Genomic DNA, 12,784 nt, shown 5'->3' on the forward strand with positions numbered 1-12,784 from the left:
TGTTGCTTCTCCTCAAGCGCAGCGTTGTCCCACAGAGTCCAAACCAATACGCTTCGGAATTAAAATGGCTAGATTAGGCAGTGCTATTTCATGGTCTGCGCAGTTGGCAAAGGCCTAAATGTGGTTATCTGTATTCCAGGTGGCGTGCATAGCAAACAACCTCTCAATATAACAAACAGCACAGATTGGTTCTTTTTCTGAGTGGAGTATAGACCACTAGGGAGGCTGGCCTTCATGCATGGTGAGGCAGCCTGAGTTAGTTCTGTCTCAGCTGCTTATTCTTAGGATCCTTAGACAACACAAAGCACCTTAAGTTCAGATTTACCTTAGAGTCCCAGTTAAGGTGTCCATAAAATAAAATCGGTTGCACAAAACACCCTTAAATCTGCTCCTTAAGGTTAAAGCACAAGATTTATGGGTGTTTTGTGCAGCCGATTCTATTTTATGGACACCTTAACTCGGACTCTAAGGAAAATCTTAATTTATTATTCAAATGTTTTTATTGGTTTTTCACAGCACTCCGTTCTCCAAATTAACACAGACAGAACAGGACAAAACAAAAACAAACCCACAACAATACCAACACTACTCAATAAATCAAAACCAATACAATTAAATTAAATTAAACCGGTCAGGACCAGAACACAAATACATACACAAGATACAATTGACGAATAAACAAAACAAAACAAAATGTAGGATAGGATGGGAGGGGGGGAAGGGGGGGGGGGGAGCAGCTACGCTTCTGTAACCTGTGGGAACTCCGTCTCGAAGTAGGGAAAATCTTAATTTAAGGTACTTTGTGCAACTGGCCCCAGAACCTCACACCAGAGCTATGTATATAGGAGAGTCACGACATCTCCATTCACTCCAATGGACCAGTTCTTTACATTGCAAAAGGAACTTTTGACAAGTAAGGTTCTAGATTAAGGAGTGCTGCCAAGTTGCAGCAGAATAGACGATTTGTGATGTACTTTGAAAGGGTAACCATTTTTAAATACATTAACTAAACTGTTTGTATTGAAAAGACAGCAGTTCGTTTTGACCAGACAGCAGGGGGCGTTGTCATCCCACCTATCCAGGTGGGATGGCCAAACCCACATAAACCAGCCATATGACACTGCTGTGACGTCTCTGAAGAAGACTGCAGGAAGTCAGCAGTCGAAACTGTCAGGTATTTGACACAATTTAACCTACTACAAGTCTTTTCAATACGAACAGTTTAGTTAATTTATTTCGGTTAGACAAAATGAACCTATTTGGACCATTTTAAATACAGTGGAATCCGCTTATAGTGATCACGGTTATAGTGATCAACCACTTATATTGATCAAAAAGCTTGGTACCGAATCATTCCTATACACATGCTGTTTAAATAATTCACTTATAGTGATCAATACTCTGCTTCCAGTGCTCATTTTGGGCCTTGTCACACCTGAGAACAATGGGATTTTTTTTTTACGTCAGTAATTTTATTAGTTTTTTTTACATACAAACTGCCAAAAATGACAGCAGTGATACTCGGTGCATGTCTGTCTATATGGAGAGATCGCAGCATCTCTGTGGAGAGATGGCGGCGGCTCTGTCTATGCAAGACCGCTGTGTTTGAAACAGCTGGAGGCCTAACTTACTGTATGGATTTTTTAAGTCAATAACATTAATTTACTTTATATGTACTGTATTCGTGTAATACATATACAAATGTCAATTGGATGGTAATCTGCACGAGAAAAAAAAATAAAGAATTGGTTATAATGATCATCCGCTTATAGTGATCAATTTGACCCGTCCCAAGGTGATCACTATAAGAGGAGTGCACTGTAATAAAATTGTATATTATCAGCTTTATTTTATGCATTCAAACGTAGTGCGAGCACCCTTCCTGGATCTGCATTTCGGTCGTCCGCTGACGCCACTCTCTTACTAGATTGCTCTGCCTATATCTTCAATAAATGAGAAATGCTGCATACTGGGTGACCTGTTTCAGCTCGTCTAATGGCAGTCGCTCCTAAAGTGTGGGCTGCGGCCCACTGGTGGGCCATGAAGGAACCACAGGTGGTGCCGTGAGCATGGCCATGAGGTCACCGAGGTCGGACCTCGGTTATTATCTCCTATGGCATGGTGCAGTCTGTGTCTGACGAGCTCTCGCGAGACAAATATATGTACGTAGGTACCAGCCCTGTTATGCTAGCTAGCAGGGAAGAGGGTGGAATATAGCTCCAAATTTAGCAAAATTTTGACGACGATCAGGTAAACAAACATGCACACGCACACGCACACGCACACACACACACACACACACACACAGGGAGGAAGGGATGCTTTCCCCAGTTTTCATGCTGCAGAGGCCTAGGAAACAGCACCACAAAGCACAACAACTCTCCACTGAACCCAATACAAATTTAATTCTGGTCGGTAGCAGCCATGGCTACCTTGCCTATTCCATGGTAATGATGCATTAAATGTAATTACATTTCTGTTATGTACTGTTAATCCACATACTCTGGGAGGAGGGAGGAAAAGGTTAAGGAAAGTAAGCGTTCTTTCATAATTTAACCTTTTTTGTGGGGGGAAACCATCAGACACAAATTATTATTCAAAGTAGAGTATTTTATATATATCTAAAACATGAATTTAGGGGGTCATTAAAATGAAATCCTTCAAGGGAAATGGGGGAAATCCTATCCTAAAAAGCAGTCCATTAATGTCTGCTAATATGTCTCCTAACATGCCCTCCACTGTACAGTACTGTAGGGATATGTCACATAGTGTTTAGTGCAGGAGAGATGAAGCACCCCGGCTCTCCTCCTCCTCCTCCTCCTCAGGGAGAGTGCTAATGAAGCAGGAGGCTAGTCAGATGGAAGAGTCTCTAACTCTCTGCTTGGTTTCCATTCAATCAATAATATACAGATGGTCCCTCCTTGTCTTCCTCTCCTCTTTCATTTCCTTTCCTTTATCCTTATCTTCCTGATTTTGCTCTATGTCCTATTTCATTTGTTTTCACCTCTTCTCCTTCACCCTCATATTTTCTGTCCTATCCATGCCCCTCCCCTCCCTTTCTCCCTCCTCCACTCCTCCGTCATCTTTAAACCTCTAATTCCCCCCTATTTGCAGTTTTCACTTCTCTTTTAAACACTTAGCGGCAAAGGCGTTATAAATCTGCATTGTAATTAGAATGACACTTGCAGTGGGGTTTCATTGCTATTTGCAGCTAATTAACTTCTCAGTCGTCACAATGTTTTGACATTCCAGAACAGAACTTACGCTGTAATTCGAGTTTGGAGAAAACAAACTTACTGACGGCAAACTCTAATCAGCAAACACCACTGGAAATAAAAACTGTGCACACTCAGACGGCCTAAATACAGATTTAAACGCGATATCCTATCCAGCTACCTGTATCACTGGCGCCGAGACCTTTTCCTACCTGTGGGACAACAGTGGCCCCTGCTGCTTACCGGAGGAAGTGCACCACAGTTTGTTAAGTGAAGTTGTTGGTGAACTGTGGCAGCTCCCTCTACACTATTAACCTAGTCTTGCTTCAGCCCCCTGGCTATCTCCACCCACGAGAGGGATTGTGTAGGTGGATTTAAATAAATGAATACCTCTTTCTCTAGCCTGAGGAGAATATGGTGAAAAACAGTCAAATCCTTCCACTGTTGCATCCAAGGAGATAAGGAAAAACACATAATTTTCCCTAGCTTTAGCCTACAGGCCCACACTTAAGGACACAGCAGCAATTTGAATATGTCATGCCTAATTAATTCCATGTTTGAGATGGGCTGGCATTCTCTAGGGACAGAATACTAAGCAGCATACAAAAGAGACAGTTGACTAGTCACCTAGAACAAGGCTAGGGGACTAATCAGCCCCACCATTTTATGGAGAAAAAGAAGCCTAGAGAAAACATTGCAGTCTATGCTAACAAGCAGCTGCCCTGTCTAGCATTTAGAATCTGTGGTAAATAATGCTTTTTTGTGTGTATTGACAACAGGAATGTTGCATTAATAACTGGAAACTAGGATTTGCCTGAAATTGCTCTATCATAGAAATGCCTAAAAGCTATCTAAAGAGAATGTCGGAGAAAGGCGGAGACTAAGATCACACACCTAAAAACCTTTCTGAAGCCCTCATGTTGCAATGAAACGACACACCATATTTTAATATTCTGAGCCTCAGAATGTTTAAATATGGTGCGCTGAAGATTTTCTGTGGAATATGAGAGTTTAATATGCAGGTGAAACCCTGCGCTGGCACTGGGCATCGCCATCAATATTACCATGGTGAGTCTGGCCTGCTGCCATATTTACTATTAAGCCAGAATGTTTATTATATTGCAAATATCAGACAAAACATCAACAACACTTGATTAATCGTAACATACACAAGCTGTGTCAATATGTGACGCTGTTCAGGTTTAGCAGAATCCAAACACCAAATCTAGTCAAATGAGTTCTTCACACATCACATACTTTACACTATTTTTACACTCTCATAGACATGTTTCATGTAATTTAATGTTAAAAAAACAACAACAACAAAGAACTGCCAAGGTTTAAAAGCTTTGAAGTGCTCATTTGTGCAATAGCTAGACTAGAGAACAATCCATCTCCCAATAGACGAGACAGAAATGAGCCAGGTAGACCCTCAAGGGCCCGGCTATTACAGTAACCAGGCAGCATTAGCTAATAGGGAGCCAAACAAACTCTGGAGAATAGAAGTGAATGAAGACAGTGCCATGCAAATCCATACACTTGTGTGTATTCCTTTTTTCTTTTTGGGGCGGGGGTTGGATCATGTTTACATTTTTAGGTTTATATTCTGTATTACAACTTTAATACTTTCTGTTGTGATGTAAATACAATTACGACTACGACTTATAACAATAACAACGATATGAAGAGTAGGCCTATTCATACTGAAACAATAACTAATGAGCTGAATAACGGTGCAAAAACACACTGGAAACAGAACCGAAGCGAGTTGAAGCGTTTGGAAGCGCAGGCAGTTTCATTTCGGCGTCCTTGTTAACAGACTAGAGTCTAGTCACTAGACGGATCACACCCGCCGCGCCACGGACAGTGCAGTGTTAGCTTTTAGCTACAACATAAGCCCCCAATAAATGCACATGTAGTCCCATCCTAGCCACAGTGTAAGCCTCTAAAGAGAATAAAGACACCCTGGAGGCTTTGGATAACAAGCTCCCTGGTCTCTGGTCTCTACACTGCAGTTGCACTGGACCCAGATGTTCCTCAGGGTCAAGAGAGACACCCCATGGCAAAGAAGGGATATATTGAAGGATGAATAGGTTCCTCAAGGAGGAATAAGCACTGAACAGGTCTCTGCTTAGAATTTACAACAAATACCTGCTTTCTACTTGGTGTGTGTGTGTGTGTGTGTGTGTGTGTGTGTGTGTGTGTGTGTGTGTGTGTGCGCACATACTGTACATGTGAGAGAAAAAGAGCAAGAGAGAGAATCACATTTACATTGTATGTAAACGTATTGTATGTACATATAAACACTCAGGTGTGTGTGTGTGTGTGTGTGTGTGTGTGTGTGTGTGTGTGTGTGCATGTGCGTGTGTGTTCATACCTCAGAGTCTTCACTGCGGAGCCCCAGTTGGAGGATAGCACTGGGATCCTTCAGTTTGGCTTGGCTAGACTGGGCCATCTGTAGGTTCAACTGCCAGCCAACATGCTCCAGCTGGAACACGCACGCACGTGCACGTGCACGCGCACACACACACACACACACACACACACACACACACACACACACACACACACACACATCCAGTGTTTTCTTTACATTTAGCTGCGGTGATCGCTCACTGTTATGTAGATACCTGCAACTGAAATAAATGTATACATTGAAAAGTCATGATTTGGCTATCCTGGACAAAAATCAATTGGAGTTGCAATTACAGCAGGAATAAATGGGATATCTATACATAATGATATCAATATTCCAATAAGGGCCATTCCTAAACTGTAACACCTATTGGGTCTGAACCTGGAATGGGCACAGGAGCAAACCTGCAGGTCTCCGAGCTACAGTTGAAAGGTTCTATGGGAAACCCTGCAGCCAGCACACAAATACACACCAATGAGCGCACACACCGACAATCAATATAGCACTTTGCGATTCAAGATTTAGTAAGTGGTGGTACTGTGGTTAGTGGGTTAGCACTGTTGCCACAGCAAGACGGACCCGGGTTCTATTCCAAGCCCAGTCCCAGATACTACATCCCCAACAAGATGGTGAAAGGAGGATTTCCCCTTTGAGAGATAAATAAAGTAGCACCGTCGTATAGTATCACATTAAATCACGATTAGATGCTAAAACACTTCATAAAGATAATTAGTGCACAAATCGAAATAGTCAAATAGACCTGAAGAATACAATCTATCTGCCCAAAGATTACAAATAGTAAATCACAGCAGGCCTAGCTGACTGAAGATAGGTACAAGCTACAAGATTTCTTGCCACTGTGAAGACACATTTTCAAAAAAAGAAGAAAAAAATAGGTCAAAGCCTCTATGAAGAACAATGAGGTGGCCTTTTCACCTCTAAATACCTCATATTGGGAAGGCCTAATTGATGCAAAGAAATCCGGTAAAAACCTTGTAGCGTCTCCTCTCGCCAAACCTTTCACTGACTGGCTGATTTCCAGAGTGATACGTCATCAGTCAGCTGTAACAGTGTGATGGATTAGCAGCACTGAGCTGAGGTAGGGCAGTTAAGTGTTTTATGATGCAGAGAAAAGGCCATAATAATAAACCATGTGTGACTTATAGGCTGTAGATGCTTCTGCAGCATGAGGGAGACAGGTGTGAGGAGTCTGACTGCAAGGGGTCATCACTCACATCAACAACCACATTAGCAAGAGATGTTGCTTGAAAATATCAAACTAATATCTAACTATTGTGTTACTTGAATTAGATGGAATTGGCCATATTTAGAAATTAATTAAATATATAACCTATTAATAAATACATAAATACATGTATAGAATAATATGCAGAGAAATCCGTCAATAAATTAATGGGGGGGGAAATGTGACAATAATTTTATAAATAATTAGTCAAACAATGCGTAAGTGATGAGAGTTATTAAAAATGATTATTGTCTCTGCAGTAGAAGCCAAATGTCAACACCAATCATCACAGGAATTGGTCTGGCCAGTCTTCTTGGCAGTGACCAACTTAGAGCCTAATTGTGAAGTTATGACCACCTGTACGTGTTTAACTGAAGCACGCACCTCCATTATCACAGCAGGGACAAACACACAAATAATAAATATGAAATATGTAAATGAAGAAATAAAGCAAAAATTGTTCTTGTTAATGCACGGTCGTACTAATTTATTCATTATTTATGCTAACTGTTTTTTATTTATTCATTTATGCCCCCCTCCCCAATTCATGTCTATGAAGTTGCTTAGATCCAACAGCAAAACAAACCTCTGTTACAGACTCCTATTTGTCAGCTGCATCCCAGCACCTTAACAGACTCTTTAAGAAAGATGTGTGGTTGGGACTATAGAACCAAGAGACAGGTAAATATGTCCACCAGCCTTACCTTTTTAGGGGCAAAGATGCTGTGCCTGAGCCTCTCCACCAGCTCAGGACCTGCACTGGCCCAGGTCTGAGAAAACACCTCAGCCTTGTCTGGGCTCAGATGAACCGCCTCAAGCTGCTGCTGCAGAGCAGCTGGCTTCACGTTCTGATACACTGCCTGAGGAGAGGAGAGGAGGGGAGAACAGAGGAGAGGTGAGGAGAGGAGGGGAGGAGGATAGGAGAGAAGAGAAGAGAAGAGGAGGGAGAGGAGGGGAGAGGAGAGGAGAAAAGAGGGGGGAGAGGAGGGGAGGGAAGAGGAGGAGAGGGGAGGATGAGAGGAGAGGAGAGGAGAGGAGAGGAGGGGAGAGGAGAAAAGAGGGGGGAGAGGAGGGGAGGGAAGAGGAGGAGAGGGGAGGATGAGAGGAGAGGAGAGGAGAGGAGAGGAGGGGAGAGGAGAAAAGAGGGGGGAGAGGAGGGGAGGGAAGAGGAGGAGAGGAGAGGGGAAGAGGAGAGGAGAGGAGAGGAGGGAGAGGAGGGGAGAGAAGAGGAGGGGAGGAGAGGAGAAAAGAGGGGGGAGAGGAGGGGAGGGAAGAGGAGGAGAGGGGAGGATGAGAGGAGAGGAGGGGAGAGCAGAGGAGAGGAGGGGAGGGAAGAGGAGAGGAGGGGAGGGAAGAGGAGAGGAGAGGAGAGGAGAGGAGAGGAGAGGAGAGGAGAGGAGAGGAGAGGAGAGGAGAGGAGAGGAGGGAGAGGAGAAGAAAAGGGAGAGGAGGGGAGAGGAGCAATAATTGCTTTCTATCAGCTGAAAACACTGTCTCCAACAACACAACAATCAATTTTTTACATAAATTGTTGAGGGTACAGTAGTTCTAAAAGCTACTATCAGTCATGTGTTTTAGTGACAATGATGCTAGCAACACCAACAGCCACTCAGACGGCCCCAACACTCTCCCTATTAGACTAACACCATAACAGTGACACAACACAACCACACACACTGACAACACAACAGCGACCCCAGCTGGAGAACTGGACTTACTACGATCCAGATCAACAGGCACCAATGGTCAAGAATTTCCCTGTCTAAATTTAAACACCCTATCTTACACCCCATTTACACCTGGTTTTTAAATGTGACCTGTATCCGGATAAGTTATCCGGACAATGGTCGCATTTAAAAACCAGGTGTAAATGGGGTGTAAAAGATCTGAACAGAATGTGAGCCAGACTACCTCCAGATGTGGTCAGCACATTCGGATCACATACTGATCACAATGCATTTACACCTTGCATTAGCATGCATTTTTCCTTATCCAGATAACATCCAGATAACTTATCCAGATACAGGTCACATTTAAAAACCAGGTGTAAATGGGGTGATAGTAATTAGGCTATATTTTATCTGAGGCATTTGAATTAATTTACACAGAGTGTTTTGCTTACCGCTGCCTACTAACATGACGGTTGCAGGATCGAGCCTGTTACCTCTTGGTCAGGTTTCCATACAAGCACAATTGGCCATGTCTACGGGTGGGAAGCCGGATTAAGGGTATATGTCCTGGTCGCTACACTAGTGCCTCCTCTGGTTGGTCAGGGCACCTGTTCATGGGGCAGGGGAACTGGGGGGAATAGCATGATCCTCTCATGCGGCATGCGCTACTTCTTGCTGTCAGGTGAAAAGAAGCGGCTGGCAACTGCACATGTGTCAGAGGAAGCATGTGCTAGTCTACGGCTCTCCCCAGATCAGCAGAGGGGGTGGAGCAATGATCGGGACAGCAGGGGGAATTGGCCCAGTACAATTGGGGGGGAAACAGGGGGGAAGTCCGAGAGAAAAAAATAAAAAAGTGTTTTGCTTACTTAGGTCTGCTCAATGAGATCCAGCAGCCAATGTTTTCCCCTTATAATTGTGGAGTACTCTTTAGACCAGTGGTTCTCAAATGGGGGTCCGCGAAAAGTTATCAGGTAATTTTTTATTTTTTATTATTTTTTTATTTAAAAAAAAATGCTACATGTTACTTATTCCTTCTCAAACTACTTCCTACATGGTGCTAGTCTATCAAAATATCTTGGCTGTCATTGTGTTGCATAGTGGTTTTCTGTACTGTTGACAAATTGTGATATTGTAAGTCGCTTTGGACAAAACAAAAGCGTCTGCTAAATGTAAATGTAATGTAATAAAAAAAAATATATATATTTTTTTTTGCAAAATCTTCATAGTTCAACGAAAATAGTTTATGCTTTAAATCTAAAATGGTTCATGGATTACATTCTAATAACAAACCTATCAAATTAAAAGTCATATTACCGTGGAAACAATTAAGCTTAGCCCAAAATCACAAATCAGAATGAGGGGGTCCCCGGTATATTTTCTATCTTGTAAGGGGTCCTTGGCTGAAAAACATTTGAGAACCTCTGCTTTAGACAACGCTACAACAAAAGCCATTATACAAAACCCATTATACAGCAGGTAAAAACCCTGCTTATAATCCAACAGAGGCTGTAAGAAGCTCTCACCTGCTCTAGAATAAAAGCAGCAGTCTCCAGCACCAGACTGAGAGCCTGTTTATCCAATGACAGAGCAGCCTGCAGCTTCTGCTCCTCCTCTTCACTGAACGTACGCTCTCCCTATGAAGAAAGACACAAACCATTGCCATCTTGTTGTGAGTAATTCAAAATGTCACATTTTCAAGAATTAATAAATACTTGAAAGGCCTTTTCTTGGATTGAGGATCATGCACTTAATAATATATCCAATGGCTTGTGAATGGATTATGTGGGTGAACCGTGTTAAGTTTCAATAGGAAAAAAAGAGGACATCAACAATGGAGTTATGGTATTCTTTTCTAACAAATAATGCACAACAAACTTTATGAAAGGTAATTGGTTAACAAGGACACACAGACAACAGAGCAGTAGCCACAGAGCAGCATCATAGCCACATTTACAGCAGTGGCGACGAGGCAATGGGCGAGGCTCAAAATCTTGTACATACAGTAAATGAGCAAGCCTACATAATATGTATGTATGTATCTCTGTGTCTCTGTTTAATTTTCCTCAGACACCATCGGCCTGACAGCATTCATATTGGCACGGGTACCGTCGGCAGGGGTCCCGAGCAATTAATTAGGTCATTATGGCTAATTGGTGGCCAAAATGAGTGAACACAGGTTCAGCACCATGGAGAGAGCTCCATTTGTTAGCTACTGATGGAGCACACCTGAGCAGAGTTGGCATCAGCAAGGGAAGTGGACTATGGAAGCCCTCTGGGGAAAGAGAGGAGAGGGTGCATGCCAACTCCGTGAGCCAGGTCTGACTAAAATGGCTAATAATTGTGTGCTCAACAGGTATCAGAACTAGTATTAATAATATAGGATAAAAAGCATTATTTTTTCTTTTAAACCATTGCCCGGCTGCTGCTGAATTATTTCTCTTGGCATGCCAAAACAACAAAATTAATGGACAAACTGTTTTGGGGCTAATAGGCCCTTTTCACAGCAACCGTTTTGATATGGTAAAGCAGGTGTAACCAATAGCATTAATGAGGGCCCTGGCACTGGAACACCTAAATGGAATGGAACATTAATGGTATTGGTTACACCTGCTTTTACCACCTAAAACGGTTGCTGTGAAAGGGGTATATTGAGTGACACTCTGGCAACCAACTAGTCCTGACTCCTGTGCAATGAACTAGACTGGTGTGAGCGATCACCTATCCCAGGGCCAGGCCTGTGTGGGTTCATAGAGCCAAGCTTGACTGATGATCCACCAGTCATTATGTATGCACTATACTATCTGTGTTGTGTTGAAAAGCCCTCTTGTCTTTGATCCAGATAATACTGCAGGTTTACCTTCAGATGAAGCTTCTGTATGATGCGGGAGATCAGCCTCGAGAACTTGTTCACGTCAATCGCGTTGATGAAAGTCACCGCTTCTTTTATGCTGTTTGGATTAAGCACCAACGTTAAAGAGAACATGAAACATTTGATCATATGACTAGTTCATTTGCCTTTCACCTCAAACAAGACATGACACTGCTTTCAAGTCTGAAATTTACCTAGATTTGCTGGAAAAATTAATAACATTTCAGCTTTTCACCAACTAGGCTGCTATTTGATGATATCACTAGGTTGACTGTACAGTACAGTACAGTACAGTACAGTACAGGCTAAATAAGTGTTGGTATTTTTAATTCTAACAGGCTCACAGCATACTTTATGCTGTTGTGTTTCTGACTTGGATTGTGGTTCTAGTTGGCGAAAAGCTGAAATGTTGTTCATCTTTCTAGCAAATCTAGGTACATTTCAGACTTGAAAGCAGTGTCCTGTCTTCTCTGAGGTGAAATGCAGATTAACTAATCAGTTATGATTAAAGTTTCTTTAACGACCAGACACCCTAAAATAACACAAACACATGTTGTCTCAGTGTATTAAAATAGACATAGGGTCCAGGCAGGTTGAGTAAATATGATAGAGGAAGAAACCTGATGAAGATTTGAGGTTGAAGTTAGACTTATAAGATGTAAGACTTGTAAGATGCAGTCGTGACCTATGGTCGTGACTAGAAAGCTAGCTAACGTTACTGCAAGATCTTTTCCTTTACAGGGGAAAATAAAATAACACTAACGTACGCACAAGCCTAACGTTACCTTTGAGTCTCTTTAATAATAGCAGCCATGGTTGCCTTTTGTGTTCTTTCAATAAGAAATAAAGAGTTTAAAATGTGTCAGGCAGCATCTTCACAACTCTGCTGTCATCTGTATGATGGTCCCTTCCTGTTGTCACAAGACGATGCACGTGATAGTCAAAGCTGCGTAAAAAATACGCTCACATTGAAGCGTAATAATAATAGCATATTCAGAATACAAAATGTACAAAAGAACGACAAAGTAAATAGGCTAAGCATTTACCATGGATATATTAAACTATGTATTTATTTACACAATATTGTTAAGGCAGTCTTATCCAAGGTGGCAGCGTTGCTTGCGCAAAAGCTGCGCATAATTTTCTTCTTCTGTGTCTCTCTTCTTCTTCGTCTTGACGTTTACCGGCTGTGGCAGCTCACATCCTTGTTCGTTATTATCGCCATCTACTGGTTTTCATAAATTACTAATCATGTCATTACTAGTCATCCTTTTCCAGTTAAATTATCAGAGAATATAAGGAATTGTATGATTTTTATTGGTTTCTGGATACATGTTACGTACGTTACCATATTCCTGCTCCTGACAA

General features: G+C 42.2%; 1 protein-coding gene across 1 annotated transcript in view; it reads right to left on the reverse strand.

Annotated features, from left to right (window-relative positions):
• The window catches only part of commd10 (COMM domain containing 10), a 78,743-nt gene extending 66,416 nt beyond the window's left edge, over window positions 1-12,327 (reverse strand). Inside the window, exons 1-5 of the mRNA XM_083644920.1 lie at window positions 12,202-12,327; window positions 11,405-11,495; window positions 10,071-10,181; window positions 7,582-7,737; window positions 5,593-5,703 (exon numbers count right to left, since the gene is read on the reverse strand). Of these exons, the coding sequence (XP_083501046.1) occupies window positions 5,593-5,703; window positions 7,582-7,737; window positions 10,071-10,181; window positions 11,405-11,495; window positions 12,202-12,230 (498 nt within the window). The 5' untranslated portion in view covers window positions 12,231-12,327. The remainder of the gene's footprint in view (window positions 1-5,592; window positions 5,704-7,581; window positions 7,738-10,070; window positions 10,182-11,404; window positions 11,496-12,201) is intronic.
• Between the last annotated feature and the right edge of the window lie 457 nt (window positions 12,328-12,784).

The sequence above is a fragment of the Poromitra crassiceps genome (genome assembly GCF_964638095.1).
Source record: "Poromitra crassiceps genome assembly, chromosome: 10".
Taxonomy (NCBI): Eukaryota; Metazoa; Chordata; class Actinopteri; order Beryciformes; family Melamphaidae; genus Poromitra; species Poromitra crassiceps.